Raw genomic sequence first — 26455 nt, 5'->3', positions numbered from 1 at the left:
TAGGATTTTTTTATGGTTTTGAGTCTAACATTTAAGTCTTTAATTCCTTTTTGAATTTATTCTTATGTGAAGTTTAAGGAGGTGGCCTAGTTTCATTTTTATGCATGTATCTGTCCAGTTTTTCGAGCACCATTTATTGAATAAACTAGTTCTAGCCCATTGTACATGCTTTCTTCCTCTGTTGAATATTGACTATAAAGGTGTGAGTTTATGTCAGGGCTCTCTCTTTTGTTTCATTGATCTATATATCTGGTTTTATACCAGTACCATGCTGTTTTGATTACTATGGCCTTATATTATACATCGGTATTAGGTAGTATGATTCTTCTAACTTTCTTCTTTCTCGGGGTGGCTGTTGCTATGCAGGGCCCTTTGTGGTTCCATACAAGTTTTTGAAATATTTATTCTAGTTCTGTAAAATGCATCATTGGAATCTTGATAGGAATTGCATTGAATCTGTATATTGCTTTGGGAAGGATGGACATTATAATGATGTTAATTCTTTCTATCCACGAACATGGTATGTGCTTCCACTTGTATCTTCAGTTTCTTCGGTGTCCTATAATTATTTGAGTATAGGTTTTTACATCCTTAGTTAGATTTATTACTGAATATTTTATTCTTTTTGAAGTCATTGTGATCTCATATTTTTGTTTTTAACATTGATAGGATTATTTCTCTAGGAATTGTTACGGTGTTAGTTGTTGAGATATAAAATTTTAGCTCATGTTTATAAAAATACATATAAAAACTTATAAACATTTTGTTTCACATAATTATTTAAAAGTTGATATAAATGGCATTTTAAAAGGCATTATTTTGGGATATTTAGTAATTTCAACAATTGTTGAGATGTTTCTGAAACCATCAACTTCAATGGACCTTACAGCCTAAAATTTTTTTAATTAAAAATTTTTTAACTTACATTCATTATGCTATTACAGTTCTCCTGACAACTTACAGTTTTCCTGTGCCCTCTCCATCTACAGCAGCAATACTGCATCAGGAAGTCTTGCCATCACTGTTCATGTCCTTTGGCCATGTAAATGACGAGTTGGTCAGGTTCTTTAGCTACTCCCTTTCCTGTGCTATACTTTCCATTTCCATGGCTATTCGATAACTACCTATTTGTACTTATTTTTTTCATGTATTTAATTATTTTTCAAGTACAGTTTGCTGTCTATTACTCCCATCCCACCCCCCATGTTTCCCCCAGTCCGATTTCCACCCTTCGTAGTTGTTGTCCCTGTATCTTTTATATTTGTTCCTCTAAATCCCTCCCGTACTTCCCCTGAAACTTCCTCCCCCTCTACTCTCGTCACTGTCAGCCTGTTCTCTATTTCAGTGTCGTTGGTTATATTTTGCTTGCTTGTTTGTCTTGTTGTTCAGCTTCTTGTTAAAGGTGAGATCATATGGTATTTGTCCTTCAACACCTGGCTTATTTCACTCAGCATGATGCTTTCCATGCTGTTCCATCCATGCTGTTGCAAAAGGTACGAGCTCCTTCTTTCTTTCTGCTGCATAGAATTCCATTGTGTATATGTACCATAGTTTTTTGATCCATTCATTTACTGACGGGTACCTAGGCTGGTTCGAACTCTTGGCTATTGTAAATTGTGCTGCTATGAACATTGGGGTGCATATGTTCTTTGGGATTGGTGTTTTAGGGTTCTTAGGATACAATCCGAGCAGTGGAATTGCTGGGTCAAAAGGCAGGTCCAATTTTAGTTTTCTGAGAAAATTCTATACTCTTTTCCATAATGGTTGTACCAGTCTGCAATCTCACCAACAGTGGACCAGAGTCCCCTTTTCCCCACACCCTCTCCAACATTTGTTGTTTATTGCCTTGTTTATTATGATAGCCATTCTCACCAGTGTAAAGTGGCATGTCATTTTGGTTTTAATTTGCATCTCTCTGATAGCAAGCAATATTGAGCATCTCTTTATATGTCTCTGGATCCTCTGTATGTCCTCCTTAGAGAAGTGTCTGTTGAAGTCCTTTCCCCATTTTTTAATTGGGTTAGTTGTCTTCTTAGAGTGAAGTCATGTGAGTTCTTTGTATATTTTGGAGATTAAACCTTTGTCTGAGGTATCATTGGCAAATATGTTTTCCCATACAGTTGGTTGTCTTTTTATTTTAATGCTGTTTTCTTTAGCTGTGCAGAAGCTTTTTATTTTGATGAGATACCATTTGTTTATTCTTTCCTGTATGTTCCTTGCTCTAGGGGACATATCAGTAAAAATCTTGCTGCATGGAATATCTGAGATTTTCCTGCCAACATTCTACTCTAGGACTTTAATGGTGTCATGGCTTATATTTAAGTCTTTTATTCACCTTGAATTTATTTTGGTGTATGTTATAAGTTGGTGCTCAAGTTTCATTTTTTTGCATGTAGCTGTCCAGTTCTCCCAATACCATTTGTTGAAGAGGCTATCTTTACCCCATTTTTATGTTTACTGCCCCCTTTGTCCAATATTAATTGACTGTAGAGAGTTGGGTTTATTTCTGGGTTCTCTGTTCTGTTCCATTGGTCTATGTGCCTGTTTTTATGCCAGTACCAGGCTGTTTTGATTACAGTGGCCTTGTAATACAGTTTGATATCAGGTATTGTGATCCCTCCTACTTTGTTCTTCTTTCTCAACATTGCAGCTGCTATTCAGGGTCATTTATGGTTCCATATAAATTTTTGAAGTGTTTGTTCTATGTCTGTGAAATATGCCATTGGTACTTTAATAGGTATTGCATTGAATCTGTAAACTGCTTTGGGTAGTATGGACATTTTGATGATGTTAATTCTTCCAATCCATGAACATGGTATATGTTTCCATTTGTTTTTGTCTTGCTTGATTTCTTTCTTCAGTGTTGTGTAATTGTCTGCATTCAGGTCTTTTATCTCCTTGGTTAGATTTCTTCCCAGATATTTTATTTTTGTTTTTGCTACATTGAATGGAATTTTTTCTTCATTTCTGCTTCTGCCGATTCATTGTTAGTATACAAAAATGCCTTTGATTTCTGTATATTGACTTTGTACCCTACTGTTTTGCCAAATTCACTTATTAGTTCGAGCATTTTTTTGGTAGAGTCTATAGGATTTTCCATGTACACTAACATGTCATCTGCAAACAATGACAGTGTTATTTCCTCCTTTCCGATTTGAATGCCTTTTATTTCCTTTTCTTGCCTAATTGCTGAGCCTAAAACTTCGAATACTATATTGAATAGAAGAGGTGAAAGTGGACAACCTTGTCTTGTTCCTGATCTTATTGGAAAAGGTTTTACTTTTTGCCCATATAGTATGATGTTCGCTGTAGGTCTATCATATATGGCCTTTATTATATTGGGGAATGCTCCCTCTGTTCCCACTTTGCTGAGTACCTTTATCATAAATGGGTGTTGTACCTTATCAAAAGCTTTTTCCCCATCTATTCATATGGTCATGTGGTTTTGTGATTGCTTTTGTTTATGTGATGTATTACATTTACAGATTTGTGGATATTGAACCACCCTTGCATCCCTGGGATGAATCCCCCCTTGGTAGTGGTGTATGATATTTTTGATGTATTGTTGGATGCGATTTGCCAATATTTTGTTGAGGATTTTAGCATCTATGTTCATCTGTGATGCTAGCCTGAAGTTTTCTTTCTTTGTTGTGTCTCTATCTCGTTTTGGAATTAGGATGATGCTGTCTTCATAAAAAGAGTTTGGGAGTTTCCCATCATTTTGCATTTTTTGGAATAGTCTGTGAAGAATAGGGGTTAGCTCTTCCTTAAATGCTTTGGTTTCTCCTGTGAAACCATCTGGTTCAGGGCTTTCGTGTGATGGGAGTTTTTTGATTACTGCTTCAATTTGATCTGTTGTTATTGGTCTGATCAGGCTTTCTACTTCTTCATTGAGTTTTGGAAGATTATATTTTTCTAGAAATTTGTCCATTTCACCTAGGTTTTCAAATTTTTTGGCATACAATTCTTCATAGTAATTTCTTTCAGTCCCTTCTATTTCTGTCGTATCAGTTGTAATTTCTCCTCTTTCATTTCTGATTGTGTTTATTTCGGCCCTCTCTCTTCTTTTCCTAGTGAGCCTAATTAAAGGCTTGTCTATTTTGTTTATCTTTTCAAACAACAAACTCCTGGATTCATTGATCCTTAGAATTGTGCTTTTAGTCTATATGTCATTTAATTCTGCTCTGATCTTGGTTATTTCCTTCATTGTACTTGCTGTGGGCTGTCATTGTTGTTGCTCCTCGAGTTCTTGCAGGCGTTGGGATAGGTTGTTTGTTTGAAATGTTTCCATCTTCTTTAGATAAGCCTGTATTGGTATGAACTTCCCTCTCAGGACTGCCTTCACTTGTCCCATAAATTTTGTGTTATTGTGAGTTCATTTTCATTTGTTTCAAGAAGCTTTTTGATTTCTTCCCTAATTTCAGTGTTTACCCATTCATTGTTTAATACTGTACCATTCAGTCTTCATGAGTTCGGATGTTTTGGGTCTTTTTCTTTGGGGTTAGTTTCTAATTTCAGTCCCTTGTGGTCAGAGAAAATGCTTGGTATGATTTCAGTTTTATGAGTTTGTTGAGGCTTGTTTTGTTTCCTATCATGTGGTCTACCTTTGAAAATGTTCCATGTGCATTTGAAAAGAATGTGTATTTAGATTCTTTGGGATGAAGGGCTCTATATATATCAATTAGGTCCATTTCATCTAGGGTGTTGTTTAGTGCAGCTGTATCTTTGTTGATATTTTGTTTGGAAGATCTGTCCATCTTTGACAGTGGGGTGTTAAAATCCCCTAGTATAATTGTGTTGCTGTCAATATCTTTCTTGACGTCCTCTAGGATTTTCCTTATATATTTGGGTGCTCCTATGTTGAGTGCATATATATTTAGGATGTTAATGTCTTCTTGGTGGATTCTTCCCTTGAGTATTATGAAGTGACCTTCTGGGTCTCTCTTTATGGCCCTTTTTTTGAAATCTGTTTTGTCTCATATGAGAATTGCTACCTGGGCTTTTTTTTCCTGTCCATTTGCTTGACAAATTTGTTTCCAGCCTTTCACTTTTAGTCTGTGATGGTCTTTTGATCTGAGGTGGGTCTCTTGTAGGCAGCATATGTGTGGGTCATGTTTTCTTATCCATTCAGCTATTCTATGTCTTTTGATTGGAGCATTTAATCCACTTACATTTAAGGTTATTATTGATAAGTACTTAATCATTGCCATTTTTGTACCAGTGTTCCTCTCTGTCTCTCTCTTTTCCTTCCTTTCCTTACAGCAGTCCTTTTAGTATTTCTCATAGAGCCAGTTTGGTGGAGGCATATTCTTTTAGACTTCTTTGTCTCGGAAGCTCTTTATTTGACTTTCTATCTTGATGGAGAGCCTTACTGGGTAAAGTAGCCTTGGTTGTAGGTCTTAGTTCTTATTACTTGGAATATTTCTTGCCATTTTCTTCTTGCTTAGAGTGTTTCCATTGAGAAGTGAGTAGTTAACCTTTTTGGGGCTCCCTTGTATGTTACTTTCTTTTTCTCCCTTGGTGCCTTTAAGATACTCTCTTTGTCTTAGAATGGTGCCATTTTAATGATTGTGTGTCTTGAAGTGGGCCTCTTTGGGTTCCTCTTGAATGGGACTCTCTGTGATTCCTGGATTTGTGTAACTTTTTCTCTTATCAAATTAGGAAAATTTTCCATCATTACTCTTTCAAATAGGTTTTCTATCCCTTGTTCTTCTTCCTCTCCTTCTGATATTCCTATTATTTGGATATTATTACGTTTCATACTGTTTTGCATTTCTCTTAATCCCTCTGCATTCTTTCTGAGCCTCCTTTCCCTTTCCTGCTGTTTCTGGGAGATTTTTTCTACTGTGTCCTCCAACTTTCTGATCCGATCTTCAGCCGCATTGATCCTGCTTTTCATTCCTTCTACTGTGTTATTCAGTTCAGAAATTGTATTCTTCATTTCCTCGTGGCCTTTGCTGGTAGTTTCTATTTCCTTTTTAATGTTGATATAGTTTGGGTTGAGCTCATCATAGCTCCCCTCTAGTTTCTGGTAGCTCATCTGTTGTTTCTGGTTGCTCATTGTGAGCTCTTTGAATTTCCTCATAACCAGTGCTTTGAATTCAATATCTGATAGCTGACTTGCCTTTCAATCTAACATTATTTCTGAGACTTCCTCCTTTTCTTTCATTTGGGCATTATTTCTTTGTCTTCCTATTGTTTATGAGACTGTTCTTGTTAGCTTCAGCTTCTTAAATTGATCTGTTCTGACTTCCTAGGTTTATGGTGTGAACTTCTGTGGTAGAATACCTGTGAAATTCAGTGGTGCAGTGTCCTGCGGGTATCTTGATGTTCTGTACTTCCACCTACTCCTTTCTTTGTGCATGTGTGATCAGTTGGAGTGGGAGGCAGAATGGTTTATGACAGCAGGAGAGTACTTTATGACATTTACAGTCACAGCCGGTAGAGAAAAGATAGAAGATCTGTAGGCTATATATAGTGTTAACTGTAATCTTCAACTCAATTTTTCACGTTTAAGAAGGGATAGAGCAAAGATAAGTCTCTATTTGGGGAGGGAAGGCTTGTGAGTTGTATTTAGAAAGGAGTGTGGTTGCAGGCGGTCAGATTTTGAGGTAAGGTGAGAGAGAGTAAGGAATAGTAAATAGGTGTAGCCTGTGAGCAAGTAAGAGTTAATCACTACAGTAATAGAATTCAGGAACCTGTAAAGAAGGGTAAGACCAGAGAGATGTGTTGTGAAGTATTTAAGTGGTATAGAAAGCAGGAAACAAACAAACAAACACAAAAAAAGGGCAGGAGAAGTGAGCAAAGTGGTAAGTTTGGGATGAAAGGAAGAAGGACTAAAACAGGAAAAAAGAAAGGAGAGGAATAAAGTACTGAAAGATACAGCAACAATAAAATTTAAAAAATATACAATTACTGAAAGAAAGTTTAAAAAAGTAAAGAAAAAAAAACAAAAAACCTTCCCTTTTTGGTTTCAAACTGTCCAATCCGGTTTTCCTGGTTTCAGCAGGACCCCTCTGTGGGCTGGGTTGTAGGCCCAGGCGCACACCCACCCACCAGCCAGACTACCAGACTGGGGTGCAGGTGCCCGCCCACCTGACAGGCTGCCTGGGTTTCAGGGGATCTGTTACTGGTCCTTTCCAGTCCTGTGGCTGGGTGAGAAGCAAGTCAAGGTGCCTTCACAGGAGAACACCTCAATCCACTGTCCAATAAAAACTTCTCCAGAAAGCCTGCGTCTCAGCCCAGCCCAATCACCAACCGTACTGCTTCCGACAATGCTCCTCTCTAATATCCCGGGCTGGCGGTCTTGTGGGCTGGCGACCACAAAGATCACAACTGAGCATGGCCCCCCGTCCTTGCCATCCTCCCTGCAAACCTAGGCAGACAGGTCTCTGCCACCCAGCATCGCCTAGATGGGGAGGGAGGGAACCAGCTCTCTTCCAAGGACCCTGTAGCTGGCCCAAGGCTCCACTGGGTGCCAAGCTCCCGATGAGTCCTCCGAAGTAGACACCCTCCACGCTGGCTGCAGGGGGAAGCCTCTACACCCCTGACACGGGGGCAGCAGTGTCTCCGAGGCCATTAAGGGCTGGCCGAGGGCAGCAGGCCCTGCCACTGCCGCTTTCGTCTTTACTCACTGGTGCCGGACTCCTGATGAGTCCTCTGTGGCAGATGCCCCTGTCACTGGGCCCAAACTGAAGCCTCTGGGCCCCGAGTGCTGCGGCAGCAGCAGCTCCGAGGTCTTTACACGCTGGCCAGGGGCTGTTGTCCTGGCCACCTCCGTCCTTACTCACGTTCCTGAGACTCCACCAACCCATAGCTGTCTGGTCCATCACTATATCTGGTCTGTTATTTTCATAAATGCTGGTGAATTGTTGGTTGGGGAATTGGTTGCACTGATTGCTCAGTAGATCTGCCAGGATTTTTTTCCAGGAGTACGAGAACTGGAGTCGCTCTGTCCTACTCCGCTGCCATTTTTTTCTCCTCTTCATCTTTAATATTTGGCATTTTCATTATAAGTGTCTTAGAGTGGGCCTTTTGGCATCCATCTTGTTGGACAATCTCTCTGCTTTCTCGACTTGCATGTCCATTTCCTTCACTAAATTAGGGATGTTTTCTTTCATTATTTTTTCACATAGATTTCCAATTTCTTGCTCTTTCTCTACTCCTTCTGGCACCCCTATGATGTGAATGTTGGGCCACTTGAAGTTATCTCAGGGGCCACTTATGCTGTCCCCATTTTTTAGATTCTTTTTCTTGTTCTAATTTGTTCTTTTTTGCATACTTATGTTCCAAATCATTGGTCTGTTCTTGGCTTCATGCACTCTGCTGTCGTTTCCCTGTAAATTGTTCCTTATTTGAAAAGAGCCTATTATTATAGGCTTTGTTTCTGACTGGATCTTTTTTATGCTGCCAAGTTTCTCACTAAGTCCCTCGAGTATCCTTGTAACCAATATTTTGAATTCTGCATCTGATAGATTGCCTATTTCCATTTTGTTTAGCTCTTTTTCTGGAGTTTTGATCTGTTCTTTCATTTGGGCCATGTTTCTTTGTCTCCTTTGTTTGGGGAGCCTCCCTGTGTTTGTTTCTGTGTATTATGAGGTAGAGCTGCTTTGACTCCATGCCTTCGCTGCATGGACTAATGAAGTAGGTGTCCTGTTGGGTCCAGTGGCACAGCCTCCCCTATCACCGTAGCTGGGTACTTGAGATGCACCCTTCGTGTGGACTGAGCACACTCTCCTCTTGTACTTGAGCCTTGGTTGCTGTTGGCAGATCAATGGGAGGATTTACTCAGGCCAGTCAGCGGCAAGGATTGGCTGTGACAACTTACTACCAACCTCTGCCCTCTGTGGAGGATCAGCAGTGCTGAGGCCCACTCCATGGAGCAGAACTTACTTCATCAGGACTCTAGTGCCTGCTTACTCTGCCCCTTGAGGGTGTTATTTGTGGAGGTGTTTAGGTGGTACTGATCTGCTGTGGTCTGTAGCTCTACAATGGATGCACAGGCTCTGGAGTTTCCCAGGAGATAGACTTGCAGTGCAGAGTCAGCCACTGCCTGTGTTCTATCTAGGTAACTTGGAATAAGCTATAAAGCAATCTGCAGATGGACACTGCTTGTGCTGGGTTTAGGAGTGCCCATGGCCAGGCTGTGAACCAAAGCCAGCTGCTGTTTGTGCCAGGCCTGGAACCATTTTGTGATAGGTCCAGGGGCTTGGTGAGACCAGCTGTGAGGATTTAGGAAGATCCTAAAGCATGAGCCAAGAGAAGCATTCATATGGAAAAGCCACTGGTAACAGGTTTGGTGGGTTTGTAAATTGGGTTGGGCTGAGAGCCTCAGGGAATCACCAGGGCTGGGCAAACAGTGTTAACCAGGTAGATGTTATATCACATATGGCACCTGTCTGGTGGCTGTGTGGCTCTTTGTGGGGAGGGTACAAAAAAGCAACAATGGCTTCCGCCTGCTGTTTTGTCTGGGAGAAAACTGTCTTCAGCTCTTGCCCTGATGCCAGGTACTTCATTTCCTCTCCATGTGTCACTGGTGCTTTTTAAGCTGCTGCCCCAGTGCTCAGCTCAGAGGAAGTAAGTCTGGGTAAGTCTGTGTGTGGGTTCTTTAGAGGTAACTGCTGGGGAATTCAACAGTTTCTTCCATCTACTGAGTCCCTGGTGGTTTTACAGCCAGAAGTTATTGGGGCTTATCTTCCTGGCAGTGGAACCCTGGGTTGGGGTTCCTTGCTCCCAGGATATCTCTATAGATTTTTATCCACCACACATTGGTATTTTAACTGGCCCATTCTACGTCTCTGTGTCTCTGCCCCTCCTACCACTCTGGATAGATGTGGTTTCTTCTTTAATTCCTTGGTTGTAGGACTTCTATTCAGCTTGATTTCTGCTAGTTCTGAGTGATAGTTTAGTTGTAATTTTGATGTGGTTATGTAAGGAGGCAAGGCGTGCTTACCTAACATCATTATTTTGGGCAAGGCCCTTGTTGTTTGTTTTAAAAATCAAGTGATTTCTTCATCATCTAAAATCCTGACATCAGTTCCGTTTGCCTTTTTTATATGTGTGCTTGGTCTGCTTCTATAAAATCTTGCTTTTACCGTACCATGGCTATATTGTAAAAATGGAGAAGATGCTTATTTTGAATAGCCACTAAATATATCTCTTTAACTCAGGCTACCTTTTACCCCACCCTATTTCTTTTTTCTCTTTTTTTTTGGGGGGGGGGGGTATTACAAAAATAATGTCTGTTAATGTACAGCATTTGGTACACATAGAAAGCATAGCAAAAAGTATCCATTATCCTATCATTCAGTGACAACTAGTGTTTTTTACATACAGTGGTACATATAACTATATTGTATCTTGTTTAAGCAGAACTTGCTCTATTAGGCTTCTGAAAGCAAAACTGTGTATAGGTAGGTGGTCAGTACAGTCAATGAAGGTTTGAATTTTTTTCTTCAACTCTGGTTGGTTGTAGATCATAAGACTTTCATGTGGAAACCTCCTCGTTCCATTAGGAGAGATGATTTTCAAACAAAATTTTCCCCATGTTTCTGAGCAGAGTGGGTCCCATCCACATGGCACCTCTTTGAATGACCAGACATGTGCCATGTTACTCTGGATCATGGTGAACCTCAGGAAAGACACAGATCTTAAAATCCAGGTAAAGTCCAGGTGCAGCAGGACAGGATCTTGCAAGGAAGCCCTTTCTTATTACTCCTTTCTTATTACTCCAGGTCGCATGGCCTCCTTCTTCGTTATAAACTGCACAGCTGCTTGTTTACATCTCCCATCTCACTGCTGTCTTTCAAACAGAGTAGTAAAAAATCACTTACCACAGATAGCATGTCTCCTCCTTCACCACTGCTTCTCTCATGGCCAAGAAAGCCCTTCTCCTTCCCAAGCAAGAACAGAGGGAGAATTGCTGCTGCACCTTGTTTAAATATAGGCACCTCTTCCTTAACCCCATTTGCAACTCCTCCCACAGTTGACTACATCTGCCAGTTCTCTGTTATCTTCTGCCTTTCTCTGGCTGCTGTTGTTAGTGCAGGCAGGTGTGGCCCATGACTGGGAGTGAACCCATTTTCTGCTTCTCCCAGGCAGGCACAGCAAGCTTCTCAAGCTATGTCATGAGTCAGTCATGCCCATCTCCCTGGCTTAGCACATCTATTTGCATAACTGTAACACTGGCCTCCTGATATTGATTCACAAAATAGCTCATCTCCTAGCCTTGGCTGTGGAGGCTTCTTTGGGATTTTTCCCCTATTTTCTATATTCCTGGGAGGAGGAGGGACTTCTCTGGTTTCAGGAGTCCCCCTAGCTCAAACACTGTTCTGAGCCTCATACCACATCTGTTACACCCAGATGTTTCTTTTTTTCTAGGCTATTTTGAGTTCTTTCTGGATATTCTCATAACATTGGCTTATTATGTACTTGTCCAAAAAGTGAGTACTGTTTTTCACTTTAACATTATTTTCCCATGCTTTCATGAGTCCACTATACCTAGGACTGAATCAAGTACCACTTCCTAGCTGAATGTCCCGAAAGGAATAGGTTAACCTCTAAACTGTAATTTGTTGCTCTCTAATACAGATATTTATAAGGCCATCTCAGAGGAGTTGTGAAGATTAAATGAAATAAAATACGTAGATTGTTTTATACAGTTGGCACTTGAATAAAGGTAATACTACTGCTGATTGCTTTTGTTCTTTTTTTCCTTTCCTTAACAGAATACATCCAAGCAATGATTCTAGTGAATGAAGCCACTAGACGTAACAATTCAACACTGATAAAAGGTATGTACATTTCTAATCCCAACCTAGAGTATTCTCTGTTATTTTCTTGATCTGAAGCAGGCCTCTCAGGCTAATTAACAAAAGATAATTTAAAATAAAATGTAAGACCTATACTGGTAAATTATATAAATAAGTTTCCCTATTAAATGAAAATCTCTACCCATTCAGTGATAAGAAATGCATACCCTACAAAGCCCCCTAGGGAAGGAATGAACAAATGTATCTCTTCAAAAAAGTTTTTGTATACCAAGGGCAAATAGAATTTTAAGACTCCAAACCACTGTCATCCAGTTTTGTGTGAAGAACAATACTAGAAAAGAATGTTCTGGTATAGGTAAATGGGTGGCAAATTTTTTATTTTTACATTATTATTAGACTATCAGTCTGCTAAACTCTAAACACATTTATTTTATTTTTTAAGATTTTACTCATTTATTTTTAGAGAAAGGGGAAGGGAGGGAGAAAGAGAGAGAAACATCAGGTGTGATTGCTTCTCACATGGCCCCCACTGGGGGGACCTGGCCTGCAACCCAGGCTTGTGCCCTAACTGGGAATTGAACCAGCGACCCCCTGGTTCGCAGCCCACGCTCAGTCCACTGAGCCACACCAGCCAGGGCTAAACAAATTTATTTTAGAAGGAATTAATCAAAGATAGTATACCAGGGCTAGAAAGAGAAAAATTAAACATTACTTTATTAGAATTATTATCTTACAAATCTTAGTCTTTCACTGATTTGCTAAAGTATTGAAGAAGTACATTTACTAGATTTTAATTGCTACTATGAAATATCAATAAATTATAATAATTTTCACTGTTATAATTTGGAGCCCTAAGGTTTTAAATCTCTGAAAATATAGCTTAGCATTATCAGTATATTTTAAAGAAATCTTTTGTTACTGATAAATATTCTCAATTTCAATAACTAACATTTTTAGAATAGTAGATTCTGTAAGGAAACAGTTAAGCTATCACACTATCCTTCATTTGCACTTGGAATTAACTTGCCCTTCATACATTAGTTTGGAAGAAAGGCTTTTAAGTGCAGGAGGTGGTCAGAGGAAATACAGGTAATTCTAAACAATTCTTTTTTTCTTCTTGAGACAGTCTGTTTACCACTAAAATAAAGTAAGTTGGGTTTTAGTTTCAGTCTTTTAAAGTAATAATTTTCTCAATGGGAATGCTTATTAGTATTATAATTTCATCTTTTTTATGCAGTTAATTTGAAATGTAATGAATGTATTAAAATAAAAGTACGTGTTTGCTAGTGGTAGACCAGTGTTTGTAAGTGATGGGGGAAATATGCAATTAACAGTTTTGGCAAATACAAGTATTAACAACTTTCTAGTAATAAAATTTTATGTTAGTATTTTAAAAAATACTGAGACTGGGAGAAACAAAAGGATTTGGTGTTGACGTCAAAACAAGCCATCCCAGAGCCAGCCTAGTGTACTCCACAAGTCATAAATTACCTTTATTTTTCTTGCTTCTGTATAACAAACTATAAATATTTGCAGTGTGCTTATACAAAGGATTGGATATCATATTCTTGATAGAAATTTTTCCCCTTTCCCCCTTCAATACATGATTAATTTTAAATCTCCATTTTTTTTCAGTAAGTCTTACTTTTTTATTTTAAAATGTATTTTATTGATTATGTTATTACAGTTGTCCCATTTTTTTCTCTCCTTTATTCCCTTCTGCCCTGCACCCACACCCACCGGCACTCTCCTACCCCTTAGTTCATGTCCATGGATCATACATGTAAGTTCTTTGGTTTCTCCATTTCCCATATTATTCTTGACCTCCCCCGTCTATTTTGTACCTACAATTTATGCTTCTTTTTTTTAATATATTTATTTATTTATCTTTAGAGGGGAGGGAGAGAGGGAGAGAGACATCAATGTATGGTTGCCTTTCGCGCATCCCTTGCTGGGAGTTGGCCTGCAGGGAACTGGCCTGCAACCCAGGCATGTGCCCTGACTGGGAATTGAACCACAATCCTCTGGTTCGCAGGCCTGTGCTCAATCCACTGAGCTACACCAGCCAGGGCCATATGCTTCTTATTCCCTATACCTTTTCCCACATTCTTCCCCCTCCATCTCTCTTCTGATAACCCTCCATGTGATATCCATTTCTGTGATTCTGTTCCTGTTCTAGTTGTTTGCTTAGTTTGTTTTTGTGGGCTTTTTTTAGGTTTGGTTGTTATTAGCTCTGAATTTTTTGTCGTTTTACTGTTCATCATACTTTTGATCTTCTTTTTCTTAGATAAGTCCCTTTAACATTTCATATAATAAAGGCTGGGTGAATGATGGACTTCTTTAACTTGACCTTATCTGGGAAGCACTTTATTTGCCCTTCCATTCTAACTGATAGCTTTGCTGAATAGAGTAATCTTGGGTGTAGGTCCTCACCTTTCCTGACTTGGAATACTTCTTTCTAGCCCCTTCTTGCCTGCAAAGTTTCTTTTGAGAAATCAGCCGACAGTCTTATGGGCACTCCTTTATAGGTAACTGTCTCCTTTTCTCTTACTGCTTTAAAAAAAAGAGAGATTTTATTTATTTATTTTTGGAGAGAGGGGAAGGGAGGGAGAAAGAGAGGGAGAGAAACATCTGTACATGGTTGCTTCTCAGCAACCTGTCCTGCAACCCAGGCATGTGCCCTGACTGTGAATCAAACTGGCGGCCCTTTGGTTGACAGGCTGGCACTCAATCCATTGAGCCACACCAGCCAAGGCTCTTGCTGCTTTTAAGATTCTCTGCTTGTAATAGCATAATCAATGAGAAAAATACGTTAAACAAACAAACAAAAGATTTTCTGTTTGTCTTTAATCTTGGGTAATGTAATTATGATGCGCCTTGGTGTATGCTTCCCTGGGTCCAAGTGCTTTGGGACTCTCTGAGCTTCTTGGACTTCTTGGAAGTCTGTTTCCTTTGGCAAATTAGGGAAGTTCTCCATTATTTTTCAAATAACTTTTCAATTTATTATTCTTCCTCTTCAACTTCCAGCATCCCTATGTTTTGGATGTTGGAATGTTTAAAGTTGTCCCAGAGCTTCTCGTTTTTTTGAATTCTTGTTTCTTCATTCTGTTCTGGTTGAATGTTTATTGCTTCCTTCTCCTCCAAACTGTTGATTTGACTCCCTGTTTCTTTCTCTTCACTGTTGGTTCCCTGTACATTGTTACTTATTTCACTTTGCATAGCCTTTACTTCTTCCTCTATTTTGCAACCATACTCAACCATTTCTGTTATCATCCTGATTACCAGTGTCTTGAACTGTGCATCTAATAGGTTGGCTGTCTCTTCACTGCTTAGTTCTATTCTTGGACCTTTGATCTGTTCTTTCGTTTGGGCCATATTTTTTTGTCTGGGTGGGCCTATTGCGTAGTAAGGGGCGGAGCCTTAGGTATTCATCAGGGTGGGACAGCCAGTTCACTGGGTTGTGGTGCTGTATGTGGGGGATGGGTCTGAGGGAATAGTGTCACTTTCTCTGCTCTTGGCTGGCTTTCCATCACTTCCCCGGCTAACCACAATCATAATTGGGCTCTTCTGGTGTGATTCCTGGGTGGGCAGGTGTGTTTGCATTGTAGGACCATGTGGATCTCTCCAGTGAACTCTCCTGTGAGGCTGGGTGTTTTTCCTGCTGCTGCAACCCTCACAGGTGTTTTTTCAGTCAGAGGTTTTGAGGCTTTCTTTCCCTGGCTGGAACCCTGGGTTATGAAATCTCTATCACTACCTTGCTCCTCCTGGTTTATCCACACACAAATGTGGGACTACCCAGTGTGCCAGCTACCACCTGGCCATCCAGGTCCTGCAGCCACCTCCTTGCCTCATTTCGTCTCCATCCTGGCTGCCCATCTCAGCCCCTCTTACCAGTCTGGATGAATGTTTCTTTAACTCCTTGGTTGTTGGACTTCCATGCAGTTTGATTTTCTGGCAGTTCTGGTTGTTTTTTGTTTTTAATAGTTAGTTTATATAGCTCTCTTCAATTATCAGATTTTAAACCTTTTTTCTTTACCTAGGTAAGTAAAGAAGAATATTTGTTTTTCCATGAATCAAGGAGTGTCCTTGGGTTATAACTTAAACTTTTATTTATTTAAACCTTTTTCTCTTTTTATTAATAAGACTGTTCAGCACTAAAGGACCAAGACAAGTGAATAATCTGAGGCAGGATGAGAAATCTTTTTTTTCTCAGGTCCATCATTGTGTAGGAAACAGCATATTTTTTAAAAATATATTATTTAAACCAAACATACAAAGTATTCCACATACCATTTTTTACAATAAGAACTGGAAATCTGTAATTTTTTTCATTAAATACATAGCTTATTTCTATATTATAGTCATGTTAAAAGAATAGATTAAGAAAAATGGACAAAAAATGAAATTAAGTTCAGGAAGATATAGGAGAGACTAAGAGAAATGTGAAAATACAAATGGAAAGACAAAAAGAGATACACAGATATCCTACCCCATTACCCCCCCATAAAATAGGTAATAGTAAAACAATGAGAAAACAAAGAATATATAAAGTTACCTCTTTGTGACCTTTTTATAGAGCCTTTAAGAGTTATGTTATTTTTCTGTAAAATGCCAGCTGAAGTAGGGACACTTAATGTGGATCTTAATGGTTGATTAAAAATCAGATACAGTTTAGGCCAAACTGGAGTTTCTGAATTAGAAATCTATTCTTTCTTAAGTCTTATTTCATCTTGTCTTTCTTTCTTTTTTTTAAAATATTGACACCTAACTTTTGGGGTAAATCGTGTTTATCTTGATATGTTTTCAGATTTAAGGACTTCATATATCTCTAGTTAATTAAGGTATTACTTAGACATTAGACTGGATGATTTTTAATTGGCGTACTTGTTCCTGATATGTGTATTTTTCTTTCATGTAGCTCATAAGTCTGTGACTGAGAATGAACAGGAAAACAAATCACATTCATGGCCATCTACATCATACGAAGAATCCTTTCCAGAAGACTGTACAGTTCTGTATGTGTATCAGTTAAATTTATTCATGTTCTTAATGCTCTTGCTCCCAGATAGAGATTTACTATTTATAATCATTTGACAGAAGAGTAGATAGAATATATCAAAGAAAATTCCATCAAAAGCATTGAAAGTTGTACATTTTAGTATTTTGTATGGGATAAAGGTTCATTAGTCCCTTAATAGGTTATTTATTTTGTTAATATCCTTAGATAATCAAGTCTTTCAATAAAATTTAGCTTAAGATGTCTTTGTATATTATTATTATACTGAAATCTACCAAATTGTTTTTTCTTTACTATGAAAATCTTTTTCTTGTTTTTTTTTTTAAGTTGAGTATTTTTCAAGTATTTTTTCAGTATTGGCTAAAATCTCTAAATTAGTAGCAGAAAGTTTATAAGAATGGCTACATTTTTCTGACCTTTTCTTCTTTTACAAGTAATTTCAGTAAAGATTCTGCAACAGAATTCCTCAGTAGAATTGTATAGGAAGAAATCTGCCACTCTTGACATTTAGTCTTTATGTTTAGTAGATAATGCCTGTGCTAAAACTTTTAGCTACTAGTTAAAGGGAAGTTTATGAAAATGTTTTATGCTAGAGTAAAGAACAGAATATCAAAAATCTAAAAAATGTCTTTAGAAAGGAAGTCATTAATTTGATTGTCCTTTCAGCTACATATTAAAGTGACCCAACCAATAACCCCGACTGGTGTGGCTTGGTTGGGTGTTGACCATGCAAAGCAAAGGATAGCTGATTCAATACTGGGTCAGGGCACATGCCTGGGTTGTGGGTTCAGTCCAGGTTGGGTTACATACAAGAGAAAACCAATAGATGTTTCTCTCTCATATCCATGTTTCTCTCCCACCATTTCTCCCTCTTTTTCCCTTTCTCCTAAAATTTAATAAGTAAAATCCTTTAAAAATTGTCAATATAGAATTATTTTTTTTTGATCATGAGAGTTGTTGGTTGACACTATTACATACAATTTACATTTACAAATATTACAGATGTCTTTGCAGTTTGAGTCTAAAAGGCTCAAAATTTATTTCAAACAGCTGTTAGAGAATGCTAAGTTCACAGTTTTAAAACTAAAAAAAAAACCACCCAGATTTTATTTATTTATTTTTAGATAGAGGGGAAGGGAGGGAGAAAGGGATGTGAGAAACATCAATGTGTGGATGTCTTTCACACCCCACAACTGGGGACCCAGCTTGCAACCCAGGCATGCCCTGACTAGGAATTGAACCAGTGACTCTGGTTTGCAGGTCAGTGCTCAGTCCACTGAGGCACACCAGCCAGGGCACTTTTAAACCTCTTTAACTGGCCATTTCACTAGCCTACTTCTGACCTTCTTATATATAGCATAAAATTTTATTACCTTTAACACTCTAACTCATTAAAATAGATTTTTACATAAATTACCACCAAACTTCCCCGTCTTATGTTTATATAATTATATTTTAAGCCTAAATGAAAGAGTTGGTTTATTCTTGTTAAGTGCCTCTCTTGGTTTTAAGTTTATTGTTTTAGCTTATCAGAATCCTTTTGAGTTTTTAATCTCTTATGTTTTCTTACTAGCTTTTCACCTTGCACAAATATATTAAATAAGCTTTCTAGTCTTTATTGTAGCTCACTGCTAGAGACCTCTTTTCATTACTCCTCAGAAAGAACTGTTCAACCAATTGGGAATTTATTTAGCTGTACTATTGTCCCAGCTACGTTCCTCTGTCTTAAAAGATTCACTGCTATAGCATTCTATATTATTACCAAAGTTTATCAATCCTTATCAAAAAGGATAATTATTTGTATTTTTTCATACCTTGTCCATGTTGTCTTTTCAAATTATAAGTAGTATTTAAAACTCAAATGCCTGATTCTGTTTTTCAGAATTCTTTAGGGATCTATAGTAAGGTAATTATTATGTACTTTCTGGAATGTTCCATTTTAAAAACAAAAATCAGGGCAACAGTTTTCCATTTTTCATTTATATTTAAAATTTTGTTAATACATTGGGATTTAATTTGTTTGGGCCTAGAATCTTAAATATCTGTAAAACTAACATTCTAGGACCTATTTTTAACTATCACAGACTTCTGTTTCTTCTAATTTTTGTCTGATCTTTCCAACTGAGGGCAGTGATAGTTATAGATAAAAAAGGCAAAGACAAATTGTTTTTGAACTTCTTTTCTCTATTATCGATTAACTTATTATGGTCTTTCCGCAATAGATTGTCATTTTGTTCCAAACATAGCTTGAAAAATTTTGTTGTTTTATTAACATTTTTGGAAATTTTAGTTCTTAATAGGCTTGAGCCTTTGTGACACTTTTCTTTATTTTGTAGTATTCTTTTAAAAGTCTGAGCTTCCCAGAGAATGAAATTGGCTTCTCTAATTGCTTTCCCATCTCATTAAGATTATTTGTGATTGCTTAATCAGGACTTGATTTCCTTAGAACCTGCAATTCTTGTGCTACATTCCCATTTAGAGGCTTTGTCCTGATTTGAGGCTTTGAGTTGAACTTCCTGAGATCTTTTCATTTAAAGGGATGAGTCTATTTAGGCTCAGGATTTTCTTATGTAGCCATTGCAAAGTCCAAGACCACATTTTAATCTTGAGCAGAATTATGTTTAAATAATTCTTTTGTATTTCCTCTGCAGATCATGAGTTTGTTACTGTTTTACTTTCAGTAGTTAAACCTCTCACAGGCCAGTAGCCCACAGGCAAACTGGCAAACTAAATGGTGAATAATTTAAAACGCAGGTTCTCAATCCCACCTGAATTGCTTAATGTCATATAATTTGTCAGTGGCAAACCAGAGTGAAAATCTTTTGTCTGATAGGAAACTGGCTTTCTATCTTTCATTCTTGAGTTTAATTTCCACTTCATATATGTGAGCTCTGACATAGGTAAACATAAAAATAAATTTATTCCAATGATAATTTTTTTACAAAGATACCTACTTTTGTGATGTTAGGAAACCAGTCTTAATTCTTTTTCTTAGTTAAGTACTTTGGTTTGTTAGGACACGCAGGCAGCTTAATTAGTGGAATTTATTAGAGATATACCTGGTGTGTAGTTTTCGCTAACAATACATGGTGAAAGTGGGGTTTTGCTCCATGCTAAAAGACCCAAGTGTGAGCTTAAGCCATTTGGCTTTACATATCACATGCACACAAACCCAAAAGAGCTTATTTTTTTTTTAAATACACAACACACCCCTGACCAGTGTGGCTCAGTGGGGATGGGCATCACCTGTGGACCAAGAGGTCATAGGTTGAGTCTTGGTCAGGGCACATGCCTAAGTTGTAGGCCAGGGCCCTGGTTGGGGGTGTTGAAGAGGCAACTAGTCAGTCTTTTATCTTGCACATTGATGTTTCTCTCCTCTTTCTTTCTCCCTTGCCCTCTCTTTAAAATATAAAAAGTTAAAAAAAACTAAACATGCAACACACATACACTCCTAACCTACACAAATGTACATTCACACACACATATAAATAAAATAGGTATTCAAGAACAGAAACTGTAACATAACAGGCTATATAGAGACTAGAATTGAAACTGGAAAATCAGTACCAGAGGTTCAAGGTCCACACTGTTGAGATCTACTTTGTTTGTTTGTTTGTTTGTTTAAAGTGATTATTTGTTTGTTTGTTTTTCAAGTATAGTTGTCTCTATTTTGCCCCATCGTCACTCATACCCACCTCCCACCCTCAATCCTACCCCCCATTGGCTTTGTCTATATGGATCCTTTATACACATTCCTTGACCACCCTTCCCCTTCTTTCCCTCATTATTCCCCTCTCCACTCCCCTGTGGTTGCTGTCAGTCTGTTCTTTATTTCAACGTCTCTGGTTGATTTTGCTTGCTTGCTTGTTTTGTTGATCAGGTTCTGCTTGTAGGTGGAATCATATGGTATTTGTCTGTGATGAGATCTTCTCTGTATGGTATCAGTAGGTTCTTCTGGTTCCACATAGTCTAACATAATCTTTCCCAGCTAAATACTACATGATTTTCTACGAATGTTACCTTGATATTTTTTTATATCTTAATATAAATTTTTGAGAGAGACTGTTAATAGCCCAGTATGAATACATGATCCAACAGATTTGTATACACTGGAATTAAAATGGCCATCTTTCTGAGGAGGATGATAAAAGAAGGAACTGAGCAGAAAACAAATGTGTATGTTGCAGTCTTTAAGATGAATATAGTTTACATTAATTTCTTTTTTTAATAAAAATATATTTTATTTACTTTTAGATATATGGGAAGGGAGGGGGGAAAGGAGGGAGAAAGAGAAGGAAACATCAATATGTGGTTGCTTATTATAGATCCCCCCACTGGGGACCTGGCCTGCCACCCAGGCATGTGCCTTGACAGGGAATTGAACCAGCCACCCTTTGGTTTGCAAGCAGGCACTGAACCCACTAAGCCATACCAACCAGGTCTACATTCATTTCTTAAAGTGTGTCCCTTCAAAGGTCATAAAGGATAAAATGACTTTTTGCCTCAGACTTTCACAAAGCTAGAAAATAAGTTGGCAATCACTGAAGCCACACTTTGCCTTGTAGTTCAAGGTGTCTAATGACAAAACAGTCCTTAAGCAACATACAGACTCATATGCCTCTACAAAGAGGCTGGCATACAGGTACAGATAATGCCATTCTTACATACTTACTCTTTGTTTATCTCCAGCCTTTTTGTATTTTTAGAAGGCCAGTAACACTACTCATAGGATTAGTACTTTTTATTTTTGGTTTCTATAGTAATAGATCTTTATACATATAAGAAAGTTAATCTTCCTCGCCATAAAATGGAATTGAAATTAGATTACTCCTGAGACTTTTGTCAGGAGTAGTAAGTTAGTTTTCATTTATTTATTTTATGAGATGAGGCACAGATAAGAAAAGAATCATTTGTACTTCCACCAAGATGGAGGCGTAGGTGGAAACACTATGCCTTCTCCCACAACCAAGTTTAAAGACAACAATGGTTTAGTAAACAAAAATGCAGCCAAAACACAGAAAATTGAACTATACGGAAGTCCTACAACAACGAGCTATTCAACCGGACCGGTAAGAAGGGCGGAGCCAGCAGTGAAGCACGGTCAGGCAGGAAATATCCCCCAACCCAGGTGCCCAGGAAGCTGTGGACGGATCCTAGGTGTAGGGTAGCAACATGCGGACCCAGTGAGGACGCAAGGCAGTAGGCTGACTGCAGTCACACATTCGCGAGCACATAAACCAGCAAAGGAGCGAGCAATGAGACAGACCTCGAAGGCCCAAGCGGCAGGAAGCAGCAGAGGGGGCCACCATGGCTCTTCTTTGACACCAACCCCACATACAGCATCACAACCCAGCCACTGGATTGCCCCACTCTCATGAACACCTAGGGCTCTGCTCCTCATGCATAACACGCACGAACAGTCCAAAATATGGCTCAAGAACTCAAAGCCCCAGAACCGATAACTCTAGGCAACCAAGAAATAGCAAACTTCTCAGATGCACAGTTCAAAACATTGGTCATCAGGATGCTCACAGAACTGGTTGATTTTAGTCACAAATTGGAGGAACATATGAAGGCTAAACTAATTGAAATGAAGGGAAATGCACAGGAAACCAATAGTGATGGAAAGGAAACTGGGACTCAAATCAATGGAATGGACCACAGGAAGAAAAAAAATGGCTAAACAGAAAAATATGAAGTAACAAGAATTCAAAAAAAAATGAGGAGAGGCTTGGGAACCTCCAGGACATCTTTAAACGTTCCAACATCCAAATTATAGGGGATACTAAAAGGGGAAAAGGAACAGCCATGGGTGGAAACCTTATTTGAACAAATAATAAAGGAGAACTTTCCCAGTCTGGCACAGGAAATAGATCTCCAGGAAATCCAGTAAGCTCAGAGAGTCCCAAAGAAGTTGGATCCAAGAAGGAACACACCAAGGTACATCATAATTACATTAGCCAAGATGAAAATGAAGGAGAGAATCCTAGAAGCAGCAAGAGATAAGGGGACAGTCACCTCCAAAGGAGTTTCCATCAGACTGTCAGCTGATTTCTCAAAAGATACCTTACAGGCAAGAAGGGGCTGGAAAGAAGTATTCCAAGTCATGAAATCCAAAGACCTATATCCATGATTGCTCTATCCAGCAAAACTTTCATTTAGAATGGAAGGACAGATAAAGTGCTTCTCAGATAAGGTCAAGTTCAAGGAGTTCATCACCAAGCCCTTATTATATGAAATGCTAAAGGGACTTATATATGAAAAGGAAGATGAAAAATATTAACAGTGAAAGAACAGCACACAGTTATTAACAACCACACCTAAAACAAAAGCAAACCAAGAGGACAGCTAGATCAGGAGTGGAACCATAGAAATGAAGAACACATGGAGGGTTAGCAACAGGGGAGCAGGAGGAGGAGAAGGGGGGAGAAGGTACAGAAAATAGCATAGACAGTAGATAGAAAATAGATAGGGGGAGGGCAAGAATAGTAGGGGAAATATAGAATCTAAAGTACTTGAGACACATGGTCATAAAGGGGGAGACTGGTGGGGGAGGGGGTGTGCAGGGTGGAGAGGAATGAAGGGGGGCAAATAGAACAACTGTAATGGCATAATCCATAAAATATAATTTAAAAAAAGAGCCCTGGCTGGTGTAGCTCAGTGGATTGCGTGTGGGCCTGCGAAGCACACGACCGCAGTTCAATTCCCAGTCAGGGCACATACCTGGGTTGTGGGCCAGTTCCCAGCAGGGGACTCACAAGAGGCAACCATACATTGATGTTTCTCTCCTTCTCTCCTTCCTTTCCTCTCTAATGATAAATACATAAAAAGAAAAGAATCATTTGTAAGGACCATATCAGTGTTTCATTTCCATGTTTTACTGCTTATTTTTCTGACTTTTCTTAAGTATAAGAAAATACTTCTCCCTTAATTTTTATTAAAGTTTCGTCACCAGAATACTCCTTTGAGCCAGGTTGGCTAACTTTTTTAAAATCTTAAGTTCCAAATTACAGATTTTTACCAGCATGTTTATTATTACAGATTTTAGTCCAAATTGTTATAATTGTATATTGTTCCAGTAATAAGTAACTTGGAGCTGTGTTTATTGTTACATTTAGGAAATTATATGCAAGTACATTATAAATTATAAACTACTATATAATTATTAGTTATTATTTAAGAACTAATGATAACCTAGATACCTTCTTTTTCACATATACCCTTGGTTAATTCCTTCATATTCAGAGAAGAACCTTTTGAATTATTAAATTGGTGTTTCATATTCCTCTTCTCTCCCAAAAGGAAAACAGGAACAAAGACAAATCTTAGTTTAAAAAAAGGAAATCATGTAATTAGATTTGGAGAGAGGATGCCACAGAAACCAGTGGGAAATACTTTATTTGGTTAAGGGAAGTTGAAAAGGGAAATGAAACATTCACTATATTTACTTAAGAGTAACAAAGAACAAAAACCCATGAGAGCCTAAGAGAATTTATTACAGTGAACACTGAAGGAAACAAAAGAGAGATATGTCCCAGGTAGACAACAGAAATGCTCACAGTTTGAAGTATACTGTAATGCTTTATGAGAAAAAGTAATAGAAAGAAACTCGGCACTTAATTAAAAGGGGAAAGCTATTCTAGGCACAGGCTTTTAAAAACAAGTAAATAACAGGGAACCAAAATAAGTAAATGAATAAAAACAATTACTAAATTGAACTAGTAATAGTTTCTAAAGCAAATAGAAGTTAAATGAAAGAGTGAAACAAAAAGTACATTACATACAGGCTGTAATTTTTACTATGGCATGAACCCCCAACATTATTCAAAAATTCTTTTTTTAAATATATTTTATTGATTATACCATTACAGTTCTTCTATTCCCCCCCTTCATTCCCCTCCACCCTCACACCCCCTCCCCCAAAATGCTCCCACCCTTAGTTTATAACCACGTGTCTCAGGTTCTTTAGATTCTATATTTCCCCCACTATTCTTGCCCTCCCCCCATCTATTTTCTACCTACCGTCTATGCTATTTTCTGTACCTTCTTCCCCCTTCTCCTCCTCCCACTCCCCTGTTGCTAACCCTCCATGTGTTCTTCATTTCTATGGTTCCACTCCTGATCTAGCTGTCCTCTTGGTTTGCTTTTGTTTTAGGTGTGGTTGTTAATAACTGTGTGTTTGCTGTCATTTCACTGTTAATATTTTTCATCTTCTTTTTCATATATAAGTCCCTTTAGCATTTCATATAATAAGGGCTTGGTGATGATGAACTCCTTGAACTTGACCTTATCTGAGAAGCACTTTATCTGTCCTTCCATTCTAAATGAAAGTTTTGCTGGATAGAGCAATCTTGGCTGTAGGTCTTTGGATTTCATGACTTGGAATACTTTTTTCCAGCCCCCTTTTGCCTGTAAGGTATCTTTTGAGAAATCCACTGACAGTCTGATGGGTACTCCTCTGTAGGTGACTGTCCCCTTATCTCTTGCTGCTTCTAGGATTCTCTCCTTCATTTTCATCTTGGCTAATGTAATTATGGTGTGCCTTGGTGTGTTCCTTCTTGGGTCCAACTTCTTTGGCACTCTCTGAGCTTCCTGGATTTCCTGGAAGTCTATTTCCTTTGCCAGAACTGAAGTTCTCCTTTATTATTTGTTCAAATAAGTTTTCCACTCATGGCTGTTTCTTTCCCCCTTCTGGTACCCCTATAATTCGGATGTTGGAACATTTAAAGGTGTCCTGGAGGCTCCTAAGCCTCTCCTCATTTTTGTAGATTCTCATTTCTTCATTCCTTTCTGGTTGGATGTTTCGTTCTTCCTTCTGGCCCATTCCATTGATTTGAGTACCAGTTTCCTTTCCATCACTATTGGTTTCCTGTGCATTTCCCTTCATTTCAATTAGTTTAGCCTTCATATGTTCCTCTAATTTGTGACTATAATCAACCAGTTCTGTGAGCATCCTGATGACCAGTGTTTTGAACTGTGCATCTAAGAGGTTTGCTATTTCTTGGTTGCCTAGAGTTATCGGTTCTGGGGCTTTGAGTTCTTGAGCCATATTTTGCACTGTTCGTGCCTGTTATGTATGAGGAGCAGAGCCCTAGGTGTTCATGAGAGTGGGGCAATCCAGTGGCTGGGTTGTGATGCTTTATGTGGAGGCAGGGTCAAAGAGGAGCAATATCAGTTCGGTCTGCCACCTCCCCCGCAGCTGCCACCGTCACCGGGGCCCTCTTGTTTCGTCCCACTGCTCTCGAATGTGCCACCGCCGTCAGCCCTCCACCACTGGGTTCGCCCCTGGGGCCTGTGTGATCTGTCTCACTTTGCCCGAACGTGCAACTACAGTCAGTCTGCCCTGTACCCCGACTGGGTCTGGGCTACCTGCATTCCTGGGTCGGGGGAATCTTTCCTGCCCAACTTTGCTCTGCTGCTGGCTCCGCTCCTCTTACCAGTCCTGGTTGAAGGGTTGGTTGTTGTCCAACTTCTGTATAATTCAATTTTCTGTTCTTTGGCTGTGTCTTTGTTTACTAAACCTTTGTTGTATTCAAACTTGGTTGTGAGAGAAGGCACAGTGTTTCCACCTATGCCTCCATCTTGGCAGAAGTCCAAAAATTGTAAAATAAGTATATCCCACCTGGCTTGTTTAACTCAGTGGATTGAGTGCGGGCCTGCGTACGGT

General features: G+C 38.7%; 1 protein-coding gene across 1 annotated transcript in view; it reads left to right on the top strand.

Annotated features, from left to right (window-relative positions):
* The window catches only part of SETDB2 (SET domain bifurcated histone lysine methyltransferase 2), a 67483-nt gene that overhangs the window by 8381 nt on the left and 32647 nt on the right, over positions 1 to 26455 (top strand). Inside the window, 2 exon segments of the mRNA XM_037037862.1 lie at positions 11727 to 11792; positions 16690 to 16786. Coding sequence (XP_036893757.1) covers positions 11727 to 11792; positions 16690 to 16786 — 163 coding nt within the window.

This window comes from Sturnira hondurensis, unplaced genomic scaffold, assembly GCF_014824575.4.
Source record: "Sturnira hondurensis isolate 20B ecotype Veracruz unplaced genomic scaffold, ASM1482457v3 Scaffold0001918, whole genome shotgun sequence".
NCBI lineage: Eukaryota > Metazoa > Chordata > Mammalia > Chiroptera > Phyllostomidae > Sturnira > Sturnira hondurensis.
The sequence above is the reverse complement of the archived record's forward strand: the minus strand, read 5'-3'. Positions and strand labels throughout refer to the sequence as shown.